The following is a 22,134-nucleotide window of genomic DNA, read 5'->3' as shown; positions in this document are numbered from 1 at the left end:
AGAGAAAACTGAGAAAAATAACATATACACTCAGTGGAAGCCATTCAACTTCCAAGGTGCGTTCGAAAACGGAAGCATTTACTTCCAGGTTTATGGCGTTTGGAAACTGAAACATTCATCAATGGAAACATTCGAAAACCGAGGTACCACTGTATTGGTGAAAATAACATATAAAATGAATTATATTGGGATAAATTGCTTTGCAAAAATCTGCATATTGGGGAAAAGTAGATACAAAAAATTGAAACTGGGAGAAACTGAAACTGACAGATTTGTCCATTCTTTATTGCACGCAGGACATTATTCTGAAGCGAGCTGCTGATATCGCAGAAGCTCTCTACAGTGTCCCCAGGAATCCAGGCCAGATCCCTTTGTCCAGCTCTCCAGCTCACAGTAGCATGATGGGCATCAACTCCTACAGTAGCCAGTTGGGAGTCAGCATCTCAGAATCAACACAAGGAAACAATCAAGGTAAGGATCCCAATATTAGAAATATGGAAATGCTGTTTAGCTGTTTTTACCCTAGTTTTATTTACATAATTAGCACATTGCACTTATCAAATGATTGAAGGAGCCTTCTGTTTTAAAAAACTATAAATTACACAGTAAAAATATACAATCTAATAAATACATCATTAAGTCTTCATACACACACACACACACACACATGCATCTTACATATTATTTACTTGGTCACTGCCATAAATTATTAATAAATATGAAATATTATTTGTGTTAAATTATAATCCAATCTTTATTCCAATCAAGAGAGACTACTTTTGCATTCTGTTCTGTTTTTTCTTCCTCTAGAAACAAATAATCTATTCCTTTTTCTGAGATTGATTTATTTTTAAACATAATGGATTCCAACTCCTTATTTCTTATGCTACACTAGCCAGTGACATACTTTGCCCCTGTGAATGCACTGACTTGCCCTGGTCCAGTTGATCTATGGTGTGTAGGGGGTTGAATGCTGTGCACCTCTTTGATTCACTGATTATATAGTCCCTGGCTGACCACCCTCTTCGATCACATGGGTACTAGTCTTCCGAGAAAGTTGGCTTTCCATTTCTATGATTTGGAATTGTTTGCTCTCATGATTGGCTTCATCCACAGGAATGCAAGGAGGAATTTTTAGCCTTCCACCCATACTTGGCCTTCTCATTCTGGCTACCCAGGGGTGGTCTGTGCATGTTAAGTACGGTAACTTAGGAAGCTGCCTTGTTTCAGATTATTTGTCTATTTAACCTAGAATTGTCTACTCTGGATGCAGCTCTTTAAAGTCACAAGCATAGACATTTTTTTCATCCCCTACTAAATTATATTTGTGACTGGGGATGCCAGAGAATAAACCTGGAACTCCTATGTGGAAATCCCAGTGAGCTCTGGTCAATGCAGGTACATTGCTGTATATACACAATACCATCCTGTGGGCTCAAAAGATTCAAAGCTGGTGGGTGCCCTTCCACATTCATTTCTGATCCTTGTTTCGAATGTCTTTAGGCAAGGCAATCATTGCCTCCAATCTTCAGCTACTCTTTTATTTGATTGGGTCTCTGTTTTATTCTTCCTGCCCTATCAGCACATTGATTATAGCTCTGGTCAGTTAAGGGTAAAGGGTAAAGGGACCCCTGACCATTAGGTCCAGTCGTGGCCGACTCTGGGGTTACGGAGCTCATCTCGCTTTACTGGCGGAGGGAGCCGGCGTACAGCTTCCGGGTCATGTGGCCAGCATGACTAAGCCGCTTCTGGCGAACCAGAGCAGCGCATGGAAACGCTGTTTACCTTCCTGCCGGAGCGGTACCTATTTATCTACTTGCACTTTGACGTGCTTTCGAACTGCTAGGTTGGCAGGAGCAGGGACCGAGCAACGGGAGCTCACCCCATCATGGGGATTCGAACCGCCAACCTTCTGATTGGCAAGTCCTAGGCTCTGTTAGCCCTGCCCAAAACAGACTCCAGGCAAGGGAGCAAGAAGCTGACAGGGAAGCTCAAAGAAAGATAGGTCAACAGCCTGCAAAGCACCCAAGGCTGGAGGAAGACTACAGTTCGGTGATGGAGAACCTCAGGCCCAGGCCTCACAACCCCTGCTCTGTGCTCTCAAGTGCTTTGACAAGCTTTGTGCCCTTGAACTCTGATAATGCCTCTTGCTTGCCTGGATGGAGATAATACATGTGAAAACATTTGTGTGACTTGAATGTAGCCTATCTCTGCTGCCTTGAGCCTTTGCTCATTCATGAGAGAGGTTTCAGGAGTAAACCTCGAGGAACAATCTGTACCCGCTGCCTTGTGGGACATCTTTGGGAGAACAAATCCCTACACAAATCCCTAAGACAGTTGGATGGCGCCATGTACACCTCCTTCCGGCAACTCCTGCAGCCAAGCTGGTGCCAAATGTATTGATCTGCTTTCCCTGGGACCACATCAGCAAAGTTGAGAGGGAGGTCTTGTAATCTGGACAGTCCAGGCCTTGCGCCCTGCGGGGGTCACTTCAGTGCTGCAAACATGGCAAAAACAATGCAAGAGGAAGCAGTTACTAGTTATAAGCTCAACCTGTTTGGTGTAAGGTACCAGCACTATGGGTTGCCTTGGTTGGTGGGAGGGATCATTGTGTCTCACTGGTCAGCTTTAAGCTGGGCAGCCCCTGCTCAATAAAGTGCTGACCTGCCACTGTCTGCCTGCTTCAGTGGGGGCTTGGAGCCCAGAGTATCACTTGAGAAGCAGACTGAACTTCTGCACCAAGTAAAAAAAGAAATAAAACTAACACTCTTGTGCCTAGCAAGCTGGAACATCAGGACTATGTAACCTGGCTTGCCCACCGACCTGTTGCAGGTCAATAACTCATGGAATGTAGCCTAATGTAGAAAGGTAAAAAATCACACCTGCTCTTCCACTTGCTTTTTGGCTCTGGCATGAAGGCCACTGGTATGAAGGCCCCAGAAGTTTGTCCACAGGGGACTGCAGTTCCCCACCCCTGTGGTGTGTACTTGTTCCCCACTTTCACCTCTTTTAAACAGGTTTATGTGCCACCATTCATTTTAAAAATTAAGCAAATGAGTTCCAAAGGAAAATCCATTCAACTCTCTTTTTGTGTAAATTGGAGCCCTGCTGGAATAATCTTTACAGGTCACAAAGAGGTTACCAGGAGGGGAAGGAGAGTGAAAGTTGGCCTGCCTTTATAAATCACTTATAAAATTGGGAACCATTGTCCTTTCTGTCCGAAATGATTCTTTGGAGGAGGAAATTGATGTCTTAAAATCTCATAGCAAAGAACAGAAAACAGACATTGCAAGCATGCAGAGATCAGCAGGATCTTCCATTGACAGCAAGGTTTATAAGATGTTCATATTTTTAGTAGCAACTGACACTCTGGTGCTTTGCCCAAATCATTTGATATCTGGCAGATCTGATACCTTTACAGAATATGCCTGAAAACGTCAGACCTATAAGGTGGAAAACAACAAAGGTGCCAAAAGTAGATGATTGTCTGGGTCTCTCATTGAAACCAACTGCAATAAAAAAGAAATGGGAGTGGCGGAAACTAATGAATGTGTTGAAATTGGCAATGCCATGAATGCTACATTAATGAATGAATAACAAAATGAATTCAACTTTTAATAATGAAAGTGTAAGGACTAACAAAACTAAAAACATAAACATCCTGTAACAGCTTTTGCAGGATTTTATCCATTCAGAAACCTGCCAAACCTGTTTAGCCAGAAAGCCACAGTGCGGTAAAAAAGGTTTGTACATTAGGAGAAGTGGTACATTAGAAATGAATATAAAATATAAAATTTATTTTTAAAAAAAAAAAAATGACATAGCAGTACTTAGAAAATTGGGAGCCACTGGCTTAGAGGAAGAGTAGCCAATGTGAATATTGTTGTGCTTCAGCTCTCGCCATTCTTGACCACTAGTCATCTTGGCTTTGAATTATCGGTATTATAATCCAGTGGTGTCTGCAGGACACTGCACCAGTGACCACTTATCTAAGCCATCATTATTACTCCATAAGCATCTGTTGTGTGAAAACATTGCAAAACCTGTTTTAAAACAAACAAACAAACAAACAAACAAACAAAGAAAGAAAGAAACGCCCTCTGCAGTGGAGAAGCACCCCCTGAATCGCTTGAAATCCTTGAGAAGATACAGCCTTGACCACAGTTTGCAGCAAATCCCATGTTAATGTTATGAACATTAAAAACATAAGTGCACTAATTTTTTCCAGATCCAGAAACACCCTTTCACATTCTTTCAACAATCAGATGTGATCAGCAAATGTACACATGTTGTCAAACAAAGGCGTGCTCTCCTCAGCCAGAGAAACATGCTTAAGGGGTGAGAAATGGAAAGAAATCATGCACAGCGATCCTTGAGCCTGCAGGCAGCTCTTCGTCCGGCACTCTGGGTTTGGGGTTTGTGCCAGCATTAGCACACTCGCTAGTGATGTGCCCTGTAAGAGCAGGCCTTTATTCTAACCAAAGCCTGAGCAGGGATTTGGTGGTGGTGTGTGTGTAATTTGATTTAGTTCCCATTTAAAGATGAACTTGCCTAATTTTCACTTTCTGAAACAATGCACAGACCAAATCACAGCTAACCGCCACAATTTACATTTCTCCAAATTTCACAATGAATTTCTCCAGCCAAGTAATATGTACATATGGATACATGTATGAGTTGAAACAGCATATAAAATAGCATTATAGAGGAAATTGCTTGCAAAAATGTTAGTCAAAACTGCATACAAAAATGTGTTTATTGGGATAAGTTAGCACTAAAAAGCTCATGGGTTTTCATGAGGTTTTTTTAAAAAAAGCGAAAAGATTACTGCAAAATAATAATAATAGAAGAACTGCTTAGCTTCAGTAAGCCTTTAGATCAGAGGTAGGGAATCTGTTTTAGACCAAGAACCACATTTCCACACAAACAGACTCTCTGGCCAAATGCTAGGGATGGATAGGGCTAGAGGTAAAAGTGGATGAAACAACAGGTTCGCAACTCTTGTATCTGTACAGTAGGTTACACTCCAGCCACACAAAAGTCAGAGGTTTCTACAGATGCACAAATTTCTCCATCCTCCATCCTGTAAAGGAAGTATCACAGTTGAAAAACACATAATCAGAGGGCAGGGCTCTCTATTTCTGAAGTGCACTGCCTCCATCTGCAGAATGCCAATATCATTCTTTCCCCCAATTTATGGGGGGGGGGGGACTGACATTCTGACTTGTTGAAAAGGTCCTCAGGGTATTAACCTACATTTTATATGTGCAAACCTATTCACTAGTGTAGCCCAAACCTGGGCAGATCAGGGAGACACCAGCAGACCTGGAGGCAATCCTGGTACAAGGGATTGTGTTGCCTGAGGCGCTGTCACCTCCTTCCACCACTGCCCCATTGTCTTCTTTGTGGCAGCACCACTACCACCATTCTTATCTTCTCTCCTACCCCAGCCCCATTGCTCTCTCCCTTTCCACCTTCGGCCCCCTCTCTTTCTTTCTATTTAAAAAACTATAGCCCCACTACATTTACAGTGTCAGTGCTGACAGCTTCTCTGCCACCCCCCCCCACCTCATTATACCTTACTCTAATAAATGGTTGAGGGGGTCCTTCTTCAGAGCCAGAAGACGACAAGCACCAGTTTAAGCAGCATTTCTAGACACTGTGGCATACCACCACAGTAGCAGAGGCATTCTTCTGGCCATCTTGCCCAGAATGCCTGGCTCTGAAGAAGGACTCCTTCAGCCCTTTCTCAAGTTGAGGCAAGGAAGAAGAGATGGAGACAGCGGGGGGGGGGGGTGTCAAAATGCTGATGAGAACTTGACTTTTTTTTTCTAAACTGATATCGAAATGTGGAGAAGTGAATTTAAGAATGGGGGTGGGAATGAGAAACTGAGATCAGCAGATTTGTCAACCTACCCCAATGAACCATTGAAACGGATGGGCCTCAATTAGTCATTTTTATTATTTCATTTGGTCCACTCTGAGTATGACCAGCGCTGGATAGAACAGAGTGTGCCTGACAATGATCCTGTGCATGAAGTAACGTAATTCTCAGGGCACTGGGCAGGGGGTGGCTGTGCCCACTGTGGTCTTTATTGCCTTCTCCTCCCCCTTGATGAAAAGCCACTGGCTGATGACAGCATGCTATCATCAAATGGATTCACATCCAGGACCATGGCTGGGCTACTCTGAGCTACATGGGCTACATGGTGGCAACATTTGGTGAAGGGGGCTGTTATAAGAAAAAAGATGGAGGAAAAAGAGAGAGAAACTGTGGGGGTGGGATCACTACATGCACACTCTTGCCAAGAGAAGAATCCTCAGCCATTAAAGGTAGGATTTTTAAAATGGCAAAATTCTCTCTCCCACCCTCCCCAGATGACTCCAGTGCCCTCTGAACCACGGAGATTCATCTAGGGCCAGGACTAGTTTCCTCATCTATGGTAACATTTGTTCCAATGAAATCCAAATTAGTGGAGAAATGGACGGCTGAGAGAGATCATCCCGCTGTCCTCATCTCTGGGCACTCAGAGAATGTTTATTTCTTGTAGGTTACATCCGCAACACAAGCAGCATCTCCCCCCGAGGTTACTCTTCCAGCTCGACCCCTCAGCAGTCTAATTACAGCACCTCCAGTAACAGCATGAACGGCTACAGCAACGTCCCCATGTCGAACCTGGGTGTTCCTGGCTCGCCTGGATTCATTAATGGCTCTCCCACAGGATCTCCCTATGGCTGTGAGTAGTCGTCCCTTCTCTTCCTTTCAGCTGACCTTTGGTTTGACTTAAGCCAAGAGGCAATCTGCCAGAAAATACTTCTCTCCCCTCCGCCGCCAGCTTTCTGGGGAAGTGCACCAGAAGATTCCCCGACTATACAATGGGAAATTGAATGCAAAGCTGCTGCAGAAGGAGCCTGACAGGGTGCACCGCTGCTTCTGCCTTCTTGCCTGAACCTGCCAGTTGTGTAGCGTAATGGCTAAATTGTGCAGACCACCCAGTGTCAGCATTTGCCATCCTTGAGAAGCTGTCAGGATCCCAGGACCCGGCAATGATGCCTTCCTAGGGGCCCCTTTTAACTGGTGCTCTGATCCAATGAACGCTAGGTGTGGGAGCTGATGTCTTAATTTTTGCAATACCCCTGAAATAGCATTGTGATGGGGCACTGTGGGAAATTTAATGGTAGCTCCATTGCTGTTGCAGCCTCTTTCTGTTTTTGACACCACTAGGTAAATTAACATAGGGGAAAGGGGTGAATTAATCTTGGATGGAGGAGCAGCAGAGGCTCCAGTTCTGGGCTGACCCAAACTCTTGCCTATGTCATTAACTCACCAGATTGCCTTAGACAAGCCGCAGCCCTCCTAGACTCAGCCGGCCCTCTACAAAAAAAGGGTAATAACATTGGCCTGCTTTCCTGTTAAGGAAGTTTCCATTGTGTGCTTGTCTCCAGTGGGCTAAATAATTGACTGTTGAAGAGGGGGGTTTTCTAGGTTGGAACACTGGCAGAAATGAAGGTGTTTGTTTTTTAAAAAATAAAAAACAACAACCCTGTATACAACCCTGATTCAGATCAGGGTACCTGTAGTTTCTCTTTGCATTAAAACTAAGCATATAAATATCTGGCCCTAAGTCAGCAAATAGATGCACTGAATGTAAAAGGACAAAACTGGAGGGCAATTTTCACATTGTGGCTCCATCTGCACTACACATTTAACGCAGCATCCTAGCACTTTAAGCAGATGTCGCCTCCCCCAAAGAATCCTGGGAAGTGTAGTTTGTTAAGGGTGCTGAGAGTTGGTAGGAGACCTCCTATTCCTCTCACGGAACTACAATTCCCAGAGTTCCCTGAGGAAAGGGATTGACTGTTAATCATCTCTAGGAATTGTAGCTCTGTGAGGGGTCTCAGGTCTTAGGATTCTTTGGGGGAAGGCACGACTATTTAAAATGAAATGAATCTGCTTTAAATGTATAGTGCATATGATGCCTATATTTGTGCTCAGGTTTCAATAGCCAAGCACAAGATACTTTGTCAAATCTGAAGCATGGAGGCATGTGGAATAGTGAGGTTTTCACACATTTTCCTCAAAGAGAAGCATATGCTGTTATTTTGTATGTGGAAACCTGCAGTCAGATATAAAATGTAAACTGAAAGCTGACTTATAGCCAAAGGCAAAACTTCATAAATATGGAGCTCTCCCTCTCCCTCTCCCCCCCCCCCCTGCTCTCCCACACCACTCAAGAATATATAGCATTCTTCCTCAGCACCATGTTCTTTCTCTCTGCAAAGCATTTTTTGCTATTGGCCCACTGTGGCTATGGTAGTTGCTAGAGTGGTCATGGCCTGTTCCATCCTGCAGGACTGGGTCAAACTACATGCTATGTTAAGTAGACATTTAAAATAGTGCGCTTAGGATTAGCCACTTTCTTTCTTTCTCTGAAAAAGAAGTCGTTGTGGGGCCCTGGCCCAGATCCTGAATATGTTATACCGTGGGAGCACGTCCTGCATTGTTTTTCAAAAAGTCCCTGCCCAACTGCAGTTCATAATTTTGAATCAATGAAATACAAAAACAATCCACAGATCTAAAACAATTGATCAATAAAAAACAAACATCATCACAAAATTAACAGAAAGTCATGCAAACTATAAAGAAGTGTAGAACCAATAAATGGCACTTTTAAACTCAGTTTTATCACTTCCAAGAATTAAAAACAGGTAGGAAATAAAACACCTGGGAGAAAAGAAAAGCCTGGCACGGAGAAACATTTAACAAGAAATTACTAACCTGTGTTCCAAGTGAGCCTCTCTGGGGAGAGCATTCCATAACCATGGTGCCACCACGGAAAAGGCCCTCTGCTTACTAATCCTGTGCTTCTTTGGATGCATGGTTAGGATATATAGTAGTCACCTACTGTACCTCATTAGGGGGCAGAATCTGGAGGCGGGTCTCTGCTGATGATCTCAAGGTGCTCAACCTTGGGTCCCCAGATGTTGTTGAACTACAACTCCCATCACCCCTAGCTAGCAAGGCCAGCGCTCAGGGATGATGGGAGTTGTAGTCCAACAACATCTGGGGACCCAAGGTTGAAAAAGGCTGTTAAAAGGTACCAGTATATATTGGAAGATGTGATATAATATAGGGGTCCCTAAGTCGGTTCAATGGCATCTTGTATGCCTCTTTCTGGCAGCTCCTGCAGCTCAGCTGGTGCAAAACGTGTTTTCTGGACAGCCCAGGACCAATGTGGCAGGCAGCAGTTATGTGTTACTAGTCTCTGCAGCCACAGCAAGCGCTATGATTCTCCAGTGGTTTAACTTCTTATGAAATGATTTTAGAATGTTGTATTATTTTATTGTTGCTAGCCGCCCTGAGCCCGGCTTCGGCTGGGGGGCGGGCGGGATATAAATAAAATTTATTTTTTTATTTTATTTTATTTTATTTTATTTTATTTTATTTTATTTATTTATTTATTTATTTATTTATTTATTATTATTATTATTATTATTATTATTATTATTATTATTATTATTATTATTATTATTATCCACTTTGTCAGTGCCCAGCTGTGGTCCTGTGATGTCATGCCTGCAGCGCGTGTGTGACCTTACATGGCAGGAGGAGACCTGACGAAGCCCAGTGTGGCCTCCAGAAGGCCCAACGAGGCCATGGGAAGACCCAATGGGGCTGCAGCGGGCCCACCATGGCTGCAGATGCTTCCCACAAGGCCTGCCATGGCTGCGGGTAGGCCCATTGCAGCCTCAGGAAGGCCCCAACAGAGGCCCCACAGCAGAGGCGGAGGCCCCGGCCCAGTCACTGTGGCAGCACCAGAGAGCAGTAAGGCAGCTGCCACAAGCGGCTGGTGAAGGCCGGGCACACACAGTCAAAATTTTGTGGGTGTCCAGGCCCCTCAGAGATGGATTCAGTGCTTGTGACTACAGTGGTGCCTCGCAAGACGAATTTAATTCATTCTGCGAGTTTTTTCGTCTTGCGAATTTTTCGTCTTGTGAATTTTTCGTCTTGCGAAGCACCACTGTCTTCAAATCACCAAAGTCTTCAAAAACCTCAAAAAAGGCTACCACACCGCGTGCTATGAGTTGCTCCTCGAAGTCAAGTCGCAACTGCACCTCTTCAAGCAATGCACCCTGGGTATTAACGGTTTTAAGAAAAAGGAAACAAACTTGCAAGACGTTTTCATCTTGCAAAGCAAGCCCATAGGGAAATTCGTCTTGCGAAGCAACTCAAAACGAAAAACTCTTTCGCCTTGCGAGTTTTTCATCTTGCGAGGCATTCGTCTTGCGAGGTATCACTGTATCTTGCTTGGTTTTTGTTTGGCGGGAATGTGTGCCTGACCTATGATCATGCCTCTTGCTTGCCAGGATACTGGATGGAAAGATCTATGTGTGTATTTTCAAAAAACCCTCTTGACTTTTATGTGGCTGCTATACAAAGGTCACTTCTGTTGCTCCACTCACTTTTGCTTCTGGCACCATCCCTCGCTGGGATGCAGACCCCAGAAAGTTGCCCATGAAGGAATGTGGCTTTCAGGCTGAAAAAGCCCCCCTCCCCCTGCCTTGCATAATAGTAACACAGCTTTAGAGTGTTCCCAGCATTTAACACACATTATCTCATTAATTATTACAAGAAGCCATTAAAATAGATGGTGGTGTTGGTGATTGAAGAGAGATTATATCGGGAAGAGAAAATGATCTGTCTGTGTAAGATTAGAGGGGCGTGATTATTATTTTTTTGTGGGGGGAGATTCACAACCGCCATGGATACACCTTTAACATAAAGGTGTACCAAAAATCTTCCTTTGCTTTCAGAGGGGGCCTTGTTCCCCTGCGAAAGTGGAGGAATTTTCAGCTGCTTTTAGGGCATTGGAGCAATTCTGAGAAATACTGAGGACTGGATGTATTTGGCATACCTTAATTTTAAACAAGGTGGTCAAACATTCAACATCGTCATCTTCTTCTTTATTCATTTACTGAAAAACCATGGCCTTATGCTTTAGCCATAGTGAGTGGCAATTAGCACAGCAACCCATTTGGGTGGCCTGTCTCCTATCTCCCACCTGTGCACTGTGGTGGGGAAGTGACAGTCCTACTGGACCTTATACTATATTAGATCTTTGCTCCATCAATCCCAGTATTGTCTGCTCTGGCTGACCAGCAGGTCTCCAAGATCTGAGCCAGATCTCTTTCTTACTATCTGAAATCCTTTCTAATGGAGGGCAGGGATTAGAAGTTAAGGTCATCAATGGCTGCTAGTCATTATAGCTATGATCTACCTCCACTGTTTGAGGCAGTGAGCACTGAATACTAGTTCCTGGGAATCCCAGGTGGAGAGAGGATGCTAGACTAGGTGGGCCTTTGGCCTGATCCTGCAGGGTTCTTATTGAAACTGGGACCTTCTGTGTATAAAGCAGAAATAGGGAACTTAGTGGCCTCCAAATGTCATTAGACTACAACTCCCAACACCCCTGCCAGCCAGAGTTGATGGGAGTTGGAGCGTAACAACATCTGAGGGGAGCTGCAGCCCAAGATATGAAAAGAGGTAGTAAGGGAACACCTAGCTACTTTAAATGAATTCAAATCTCCAGAGCCTGATAAGCTGCATCCAAGGGTACTAAAGGAGCTTGTGGATGCAATTTCAGAAACTTTATCTATTATCTTTGAGAATTCATGGAGAACAGATGCGGTCCCTACAGACTGGAGGTGGGCAGATGTTGTCCCCATCTTCAAAAGGGGGCGGGGAGATAGCTACCCAGGTAGCTACTAACCGGTGAGCTTGACAGGGAAGGTCCTAGAACAGATAATTCAACAGTCTGTCTGTGAGCATTTAGAAAAGGATGCTGTGATTTCTAAGACCCAGCATGGGTTTCTCAAAAATAAGTCATGTCATACCAACCTGATTTCTTTTTTTGATAGAATTACAGACTTGGTGGATCAGGGAAATGCTGTGGGCATATTGTATCTTGATTTCAGTAAGGCTTTTAACAAAGTCCCTCATGATATTCTTGGGAGGAAGCTGATAAAATGTGGGTTGAATGACGTAACTGTTAGGTGGAATTGTAGCAGGTTAACTGACCAAACCAAAGAGTACTCATTAATGGTTCCCTGTCATACTGGGAAAAAGTGAGAAGTCGGGTACTGCAGGGTTCTGTCCTGGGCCCGTTGTTGTTCAGCAACTTTATAAATGACTTGGATGAAGGAATTGAGGGATGCTCATCAAATTCACAGATGACACCAAACTGGGAGGGGTAGCTAATGCCGCAGAAGACACAATCAGAATTCAAAATGCTCTTAACGGATTGGAGAACTGGGCACAAGCTAACAAAATGAATTTCAATAGGGACAAATGCAAGGTTCTGCATTTAGACAGGAAGAACCAGATGCACAAATACAGGATGGGGGACACCTGCCTTACTAGCAATACATGTGAAAAGGATCTAGGAGCCTTAGTGGACCACACGCTGAACCTGAGTCAACATTGTGATGCAGCAGCAAAATAAGCTAATGCTATTCTAGGCTGCATCAACAGAAGTCTAGTGTCCAGATCAAGGGAAGTAATAGTACCACTCTATTCTGCCTTGGTCAGACCACACCATTAAGATGCTGAACCATCAGACCATGTGCTGCAAGTCATAACTTATGAAAAGGTTTGTGCTAATATTAGAAATCAAACCTAAATTCCAGGTTCCTCATTCAGTTTTCACGGGAGAAAAGTAGGCCGTTTGACTTTATCCACCAAGGTTGAGGGAGAAATTTAGTTCAGCTTTAAAAGCAAATCTACCTAATCTGCGCTTTCCAATGCAATACACAAACCTAAACACAGCCATCCTTTGAAACTTGTACTGCAGTTCTCCACCCAAGTAACATATATAAAATTGCAGGTACGGGGGTAAAAATGCAGTAGATTAGGGGAAATTGTTTTGCGAAATCTGTATATTAATCAAAATTGCATGCAGAAATGTTCGTATTAGGAGAAATTCATAGTTAAATGCTGAAGAATAGGAACTTACTTTTTTATGTAAAAAAATGCAGACTGATGTGGAGATGAAAATTAGAGTGGGGTGAAAATTAGAAACTGAAAGGTGATTCATCCATCCCTAGAAATGGACTTTGCAGCTTGATTTGGATAGATGCTCACACACAATGAATGTAAATTTGGAAAATTAACCCAAATTTAGTTTTTTCCATGTTTCATTGCACCCATCCAGGGTATTGCATGTTGCAGCATTATAGTTCCTCCGTTTTTAAATGCAGACGCTTTCTCTGCTGTCACTTCAGAAATGCAATATGTGTAAGTACACCAGAGAGAGAAATACGTTCTCTGCTCCTCTGGTTTTATGAAACTTAACACACACTCCTGGCCATTGCAAAGATTTGTACTTCTCCTTTACCAGCCACTCATATCTAGGAACTACTGTTCAGCAGCCGGTCTGTAGCCTTACTCCAGCAAAATGGTCTTCTCTTATGTTGATGGGTCCCAGTGGGCTTACCTGGTGGTGGCGACAGCATGAGAAGTTTGCAGAATCTTATTGATTTTCCACAATGCTCCTACATATTGTTGTTGTGTGGCATTGTGGAGCATTCAAATGACAGCTCTAACCAGGATGCTGGGGCCAAGGAAGTTCTTGAGGGTTCCACATGCTGATGCTAAGCCTTGCAACCCACGCAGTGTTACCATAGGAAGTTGCCAGATCCCTGGTCCATCCAGCTCAGCATTGTTTGTACTGGCTGGCAGTGGCTTCCCAGATTTTTGGACAGGTGCCATTCCAGGCCCACATGGAGATGCCAAGGATTGAATCTGGGACCTTCTGAATGCAAGGTAGATGTTCTCTTATTGAGCTACAGCCCTTCTCTCCAAACACAAGTAGGGACAGGCTTTTAACAACCCAATTCTTTTATCAAGTTGGAGGCTATACCGGTAGTGAGCAGTACAGTAGAGCATCAACAGTTATGCACCATGCCAGCCTCACCACTGCCTTGCCCCTCCCTGTCTATCCCCTGGTGAGCAGCAGGGAAGCAACTGGAGGTCAACTGAGTACTGGCTCCACACTGTGCTGCCTGATTCTGCGGAATAAGCAGCTGGATGGTACCGTTTGGTTTTAGTCTATAGTCTATACCATTAGCCACATCCACTAGCACAAAAAGCTAAAGTAGCAGCCATCATGAGAGATGGGGGAGAAATTTGATTCAGTTCACATTTAAAGGCAAGCCTACTTAATTTGCACTTCCCAGAACAAGATTGGACCGAAACATAGCCATCCTTCAAAATTTGCATTCTTCCGAACTTTGAAATGCAGTTTTCAAGCCAAGTAAAGTGCAAGAAAAATGCATGTATTGAGGTAAATTATGCATAAAAGTGCACATATTAGTGAAAGTGACATATAAAAATGCATTAAAACAGGGAAAGTTGCACTGCAAAAATGTGTGTATTGGGCAAAATAAAATAAAATGCTGCTGAATTTTCATGAGGGCTATTAAAAAACCATGCAAACTGATGTGGAAATAATGTGGAGAACTGAACTTGAGATTGGAAAAATGAGAAACAGAGAGAAGCTGAAATTGAGAGATTCACACAGGCCTGGTCATCACTCCTTTTAATAAGAAACTCAGGTGGTGAGTCCTGGCAGGACTGGAGACCAAGCAAGCCACTAAGTAACAAAAGGAAACTATCATTGTACTGCAGAGGTATAATAATAATAATAATAATAATAATAACAACAACAACAACAACAACAACAACAACAACAACAACAACAACTACTGAACTGAGGGAGGAACATACACACACACAAAAAAACCCTCCACAGCCTAGTAAAGACTGAGGATGTTCATCAACCATGGAATGTTGTGTGTTATGGCGGCTGGCTGGAACCCTGAACAGGAGATGACTTATTAAAAAGCAAGTATGCATAATAGTTTGTTGCTGGTCCCTCTTGTTTTCTTTAATAACTATTCCATCTGCCCAGTTATGAGTGTCCATAGTGGAGCTGGGATTAAAGGTGATTGTTCCAAGTCCTTGTCAAAGTCATTTCGATTAAGATAGCCATTCATTATCTACTGACAATACTGAATTGTTTTCAAAAAATAAATCCAGACCACATTATAGGATGAGAACATATTGAGGTATTTTTTAAAAGAAAATATTAATAATAATCAGTTGCCTTTTTGAAAGAGTCACCCTTCAAGAAAGAAATTTGAATGTCTATTGATTTTTGCACAGAGAGTTTAAAAATGGCCAAACAGATGTTTGGTAGATTTTTTTCCGCTTTTTTGTAAAAAAGAAAACCCTTACAAACTCCACTTCCTGACTGAGTTATGTGTGCCAAGTTTTAGCTCCAGGGAAAAAGAGAGAAATTTTTACAGCTGAGTTATAAACCCCTGACAATAAGGGTTTACAATGAGATGCTGACAGACCCTTTAAAAAATTAAAAAAGGAAATGTTCAGGCTCTGAGAAGAAAATGTGCAGAGTAAAATCCAGCTGTGATTGTGTGGGCATGCTGTGGATTTGAGCAACAAAATGAGTGTTTTTGCCAATTGGATCCCAAAATGGATTGCAAAGCTTAGTTCCTTCCAGTTTCAACCATCTCTCTCCTAGTGTCTAAAGTTTGCTTCAATCATCATAATAATAATCACCATCTAAAATATTGGTCTTTAGCTTCTGTGTCCTGCGACATTTGACAGATGAAGATAGGGACACCTTTGATATTGTTCTATACTTAAAATCCAATCATAAGAAGAACATAAGAGAAGCCTAGTGCACCATCCTCTTCTCACCGTGGCCAATCAGATGTCTGTCAAAAGCAGGACCTCCTGAGGTTCCTGGCAACTTGTAGTCAGAAGTGCACCGCCTTTGACTCTGCGGGTACAACAATAGCCATCAGGCTTAGTAGCCAGTGATAGCCTTATCCTCCATGAATTTGCCTAACCCTGTTTTAAAGCCATTCAGTTTGGTGGCCATCACAACCTCCTGTGGGACCAAGTTCCATAGTTTATCTGTGCACTGCATGGGAAAAAAATGCTTTCTTTTGTCCATCCTGAGTCTTTAGTGAATTTCAATGTCACTGCATGTCTATGAGTGTTATGAGAGAGGGAGAAATCATGTTTGTGTCAGTTTATTTGAAAGATTGCCTTGCCCCAGATGTGCCCTCTGAACCACTGGCCACTTTACAAGACCACATAATATTCATTCCAACCAGTCTTCTAGTGCGGCAACACCTAATCTCTGGAACTTCCTGCCTATTAATATTTGGCAGTTGCCTTCTCTGTATTGCTTTCCGTGCCTGCTAAAATAATGGAATAACAGAATTCTACAGTTGGAAGGGACCCCAAGTTACCTTGTTCAATCCACATTTTACCACTTCCTCACAAGAATATTATGGGAGACTTTGTCAAAATCTTACTGAAATCAAGATACACTAGGTAAAGGTAAAGGACCCCTGGTCGGCTTAATTCAGTCAAAGGTGACTATGAGGTGCAGTGCTCATCTCGCTTTTCTGGCTGGGGGAGCCTGGTCATGTGACCAGCATGACTAAAGCGCTTCTGACGCAATGGAACACCATGATGGAAGCCAGAGCAGTTTACCTTCCCGCCAGAGCGGTACCTATTTATCTACTTGCACTGATATGCTTTTGAACTGCTAGGTTGGCAGGAGCTGGGACAGAGCAACGGGAGCGCACCCCATCATGCAGACCCCAACTGCCAACCTTGCGATCGGCAAGCCCTAGAGGCTCAGTGGTTTAGACCACAGCACCACCCCATTAACTTTTTCAAGATACACTATGTCCACAGCATTCCCCTGACCCACCAAGCTTGTTACTCCATTGGGGAAAAAAGAAAAGAAATGATGTCTGGCATGACTGGTTTTTGCGAAACCCATGCAGGGTCACCGCATCCTTTTGTAAGGGTTCACAGACCGACTGTGGAATTTTCTGCTCTAGGACCTTTCCTGGTATCGATATAACTAAATGGTAACTAAAAGTTTTTTCGTTTAGAGAAACCTACACAGACATAAAACTTTATTATCCAGATTTGTTGAAAAACTGCTCTATACTTTGCTACATTTCATGTCTACTTGTTTTTAAAGTTTGATTTTATCCATTTGTGTGGATAAAACTGCTTAGAGATTTTTATTGATTATTATGTGGTATATAAATCTTGTTAAACCAACACATCAATAAAATGCATTGCTCCAACAACAGCACTTCCAGAGATGTACTCACACAAACATTTACAATCATACATAAAAAGAAAACTAGCTAATAGATATAAAAAGAAAGGGAAAGATAAATTTATAATGCAGGAAAAGGAGTATGTGATGGAATATTACCCTATTATACTATAATAGCTTCAGAAGGTCTTATTTATTTGTTTTATATCAAAGAGTTTATTGAACCAGTCAACCTATCTCATAATGGAATATACAGTACATCTATTAACACTTGAAAAATGAGATACAATATTAAATGACTCTTTTGAGAGGTAGTGAAAAGCGGTTATGTTTATAAGGACAAGGTGGTTTTTTGTTTTTTGTTTAAATCCATTGCTCTCAACAGGAATTTACTTACAGTTTCTGCAATAATCTCATTTGTATCCAAGAAAAGAAAGCCATGTATCTTCCAGGCTACAAATAATGGCCACTGAATTAATCAAGTCTTTCAGGAGATCTTTGTAAAAGTTGCAAAACAAGGACAATGTGCCTTCCTTTTTCTGTTTCTTCTTAGATCTATTATTTCCTGTTGTTTAACATTACAAATAAAACCTGTCTTTTGAAAGACCTACTTGTAAAGTAGCCATTGTTCGCTCTGTTACAATAGAATGGGGTCAAATAATGCCTTTTTAACTCTAAGGGCCATGTTCCCTCCTGGACATCTTTTTGCTCCACCCCCTAATCTTCCTGTCTTGACTGGGGAGAAGGTTTCTGAGCCTGTTGGACTGAACATACGTACTTGGAAGATTCTTGCAAGGAACCTTGATAAAGAAGGGTGTGTGCAGGGACATCACAGGCGGAGCCAGCACACACCTCCCTGGTGCCTTACACTCTGGCCACACCTGTCCATATACAGTGGAACCTCGGCTGTCGAACGTAAGACCATTCGACTTTCGAAACGTTCGACAACAGAGGCGCAATTGCCGGTCGGCAATTTCAATGGAATTGAATTCTTCCGAGACGCGTTCGAAAACGTAAGCATTCACTTCTGGGTTTTCGACGTTCAGCTTCTGAATTGTTCAGCTTCCGAAATGCTTGAAGGCCGAGGTTCCACTGTATTTAAAGTGCTATTAAGGTGGTGTACATGTTTCTTCTTCTTCTCATCTTATCCCCCCAAAACCTTGTGAGGTGGGTGAAGCTGAGAGACAGGGACTGGCCCAAAGTCACCCAGTGATCCTCATTGCCAAGTGGGAATTTGAACCCTGATCTCCTAGGCCTGATTCTGACACCCTAACTACTACACCACACTGGGTCACTTTAAAAGTCATGGTTTCTCCCAAAGAATCCTGGGAACTATGGTTTGTTAAGGGTGCTGAGAATTGTTAGGAGACTCCATTCCTATAATTCCCAGAGCTCCCTGGCTGGAAGGATTGAATTGTCATTTTGGGAGGGCAGTAGGGGTCTCCTAAGAACTTTCAGCACCCTTAACAAACTACACTTCCCAGGATTCTTCGGGGGAAGCTATGATGGTTACAGTGGTATAAGAATGCCTTAAATGCAAGTTGTGGATGTGGCCTTTGTGTCAGAACATTTCCAGGCTGAACACCTGAACTGGGCTTTGAAACCAAATAACTAAGTTCTCATCAGTCACCCCTTAAAGATGCTCTTTGGATTGTAAAGTGGTGTGAAGTGGGAGGGAAAGAGGGAGGGGGATTTTCCAGTCCCGAAAATTCCTATTTCTTCTAATGGAATTTCTGTTTCTCCCTTCCCCTCCTCTTCAGTGATGTCTTCAAGTCCAACAGTTGGTTCCTCAAGCACTTCCTCCATCCTCCCATTCTCCTCCTCTGTCTTTCCTGCTGTCAAACAAAAGAGTGCCTTTGCTCCCGTCATCCGACCCCAGGGGTCTCCTTCCCCGGCTTGCTCCACTGGCAATGGAAATGGGTTCAGAGGTACGTAAAACTCTATTTTCCACTCCCTGCCCCCTGGAGCCTCCGTGCATGCAACGTGTTTTGTTTAAAAGGCAGATACAGAAACAACAAAGAAGCTGAAAGCTTGGAGGATCTTGATGCATTAGCAATATCACTTAAACAACACAGATGGAGTCCAGAGACAACAGGAATCCTGATAATGCATCAATGGAGAGAAACTGAACAAAAACAATGTACAACCTGGAGAGAAAGGTTTTGACTTTTCTTTAGTCAGGCCTTGTTCATAGTGGAGGGATATATAACTAACACATATAAGGGGAAACTCCATCAGAACTGCACAGCCAATCAGAAGACAGCCAACCTCAGCAAAGATCATGACACTGTAACTGGTTGCTAAGCTACATCACCAGCAGCCTCTTGGTTGGCTTGCTTTAACACTGAGAGAACACCTTAAGTTACACTCTGAATGATCTTTGCTGTTGCACTTACAACATGATGTACAAGTAATGTTTGTGAATCCGGGCTGAATGTAAGCTGGGTGCCATCTAGTTCATGATATCGGCAGGCAGAAAGGTTTCAGGAATCTTAACGTTAAAGTGAAGTGTAGTAGGTAGGGCTGTATTTTTGGAGTGAGCCTACTGGAGCCCACCTTCATCTAGGAGATGTGTTCCCAAACTGTGGTCCATGAGCTTAAATCAGCTGGTCTAGGGATGTCTGAGAACAACAGTTACCTTTCAGAATGCAGACTTCTCTGAATGTTGTGCTGTTGTCCCTGCACCCTACCCAAAAGAGTATGGAGAAAAGTATGTTTGGAAAATATGTCCCCACCGAAAACTGACATCTGCAAATGGAGTAGTGAGTTTTTAAGATGGAAGATACACACACACATAGATTTGTGAGTGTGTGTGTTGGGGGAAGCAACATTCTTTTAAAGACTCTGGGGTGGAGTGAGGAGGCCCATCATTTATGGTGGCTGCAACAACGGGCATTTGGTCCCTGTTGTATTTTCAGTTTTTGATGGGAACTGTTGGAGTTCCTCTCAGAGGACAGTGACTGCCATTCCCATCCCTGTGAAGCAATGTTTCATTCTGGGGATGGGAGGGTGGCTGCCGGCTGGTAATGACCAAGAAGAGCTGTATTGCCAGCACCTGAAGAGACTGTGTTATAAAAAGTTAAAGAAAGGATGATGAATTGTTGCCACCCATGGCAAGCCCTCCCACAGACAGCTGAAGAGTTCGTTCCACTCTCCCAGTTGCCTTGAAGTGGCTTTTATTTATTTTTTTAGTGTGGAGTGTGTTTGTGAATCTCCTTAATAGCAAGCTAATAAGTTTCCACGTAAAACCTACTGGCTCACACATATTGCTAGGTAATTTGCAAATGGAAAAGGGGGGAAATCATTCTGAAAGTGCCACCAGATTAAACCAGTGGTCAACCAAATACCTGCTGCTATTATTATTATTATTATTATTATTATTATTATTATTATTATTATTATTATTCACCCTTCACCCTAAAGTCCCAGAGTGGGTTATAACATTAAAACACAACATTATAATGCAATATTAAAAACAGTTTTACATGACAACGTAAAATTACAGAAGTAAGGTAGGTCCAGAAAATATAGACCTTTTAAGTGGAAGGCAGTGGAAGACAGGAGTGCCTGGTGTGCTCTGGTCCATGGAGTCACGAAGAGTCGGACACGACTAAACGACTAAACAACAACGACAAAGTGTCTAAAGCCAGGGCAAAGAGGTGCATCTTCAGCAATTGCTGGAAGCTATATAATAAAGGTACCGGGTGCACTTGGGGATGGCCAATGAGAATGCCCTCTTCCGAGCCACCCCACCCCCTGAGCTTCTGAAGATGGAGGAACTACCAAGAGGGGTGTCTCTGCTGAACTTAGCACCTGAGAGGGTAGAAAGGGAAGGAGACTTGGATGCAATAACTCTGTCCCATCCCTCTTTTCCAGCAAATGATATTCACATCCTGGCACTTTTGGCAGCTGACTGGTCCTATCACCTGCCCTGGACACTCTACTCTTAGCAGTAGCAACCAGTTTAATTTCCCACACTGCCCCAAGAAAGCAAAGCAAAGGTTCCCTTGGGGCTCATGCATGCCTCCGTTTGCCCCACAGCTTTCCTCCAGGAAAACCCATGGTTTAGCATTAAATCAGACCAAGTGGCAATTGGGTGGTGTGGCAAAGGCAAACCCACTTGGACCCATGCCTGGAAAGTGTGGGACACATGGAAAAGTGCTTGGCTCTTGCTTTCTAGGAATGGGACAAGTAGAAGTGTGGATAAGCCCTGAGAGACAAGTGGGCAGAGGGATCAGGCTAGAGGAGCAGGCCTGGCGGGGAAGGGTTGAGGCTCCACTGAGGGCTTCTGCTCTACATGCAAAGGTCCCAGGTGTGATCCCCGGCATCTCCAGGTGGAGCTGGGAATGTCAGCTGCCTGAAACCCTGCAGAGCTGCTGTGTAGACAATGCTGAGCTACAGGAGCACCATCGGGGCGTGAACACCTGCAATGTGCTGATGTACTGCACACACGAGTGACATGAGCTTGTCATGCAGCGTGCGCACATGATGTGATCACGTCATGTGGCGCCGGCCCCCTCAATTGCAGGGGCAAGACCATGTGCCTGCTGAGCTAGATAGACCAAGTGTCTGAATCAGTATAAGGCAACTTTCTATGATTATTGTTCTATGTGTTCCCTCTCTCTGGCATTCCATTCCCCATGAATTCCCATTTGTTTATTTTACTTATTTAGTATGTTTATATCCACCAGTCTTTCTTCCATCAATGGGATGTACAATCTCAATGGTGTTTTGTTTGTTTGTTTGTTTTGCAATGTGCACAACAACCTTGATGCAATAGTTCTTCCAAATAGTTCTTCTTTCACGTGCTGCTACCAGCCAGCTTGGCCGACCACTGGTCTAACTCAGGAGGCAGAGGCTCTTGGAGCCATTTGTGGGATTCCCTGCTAGAGCATAGGCCTTGGTAAGCATTTGACGACACCACCCTGGGATGCTCTTGCAGAGCGTCTCTATCTTCTCCTAA

The 22,134-nt window shown here is 43.4% G+C and overlaps 1 protein-coding gene across 2 annotated transcripts in view; it reads left to right on the top strand.

Annotated features, from left to right (window-relative positions):
* The window catches only part of EBF2 (EBF transcription factor 2), a 252,092-nt gene that overhangs the window by 216,253 nt on the left and 13,705 nt on the right, over positions 1-22,134 (top strand). For both annotated transcript variants that reach the window (XM_083480543.1, XM_083480544.1), the window contains exons 13-15: positions 297-471; positions 6,552-6,737; positions 18,932-19,099. In XM_083480543.1, coding sequence (XP_083336669.1) covers positions 297-471; positions 6,552-6,737; positions 18,932-19,099 — 529 coding nt within the window. The remainder of the gene's footprint in view (positions 1-296; positions 472-6,551; positions 6,738-18,931; positions 19,100-22,134) is intronic.

This window comes from Podarcis liolepis (assembly GCF_965112155.1).
Source record: "Podarcis liolepis genome assembly, chromosome: 16".
Taxonomy (NCBI): domain Eukaryota; kingdom Metazoa; phylum Chordata; class Lepidosauria; order Squamata; family Lacertidae; genus Podarcis; species Podarcis liolepis.
The sequence above is the reverse complement of the archived record's forward strand: the minus strand, read 5'-3'. Positions and strand labels throughout refer to the sequence as shown.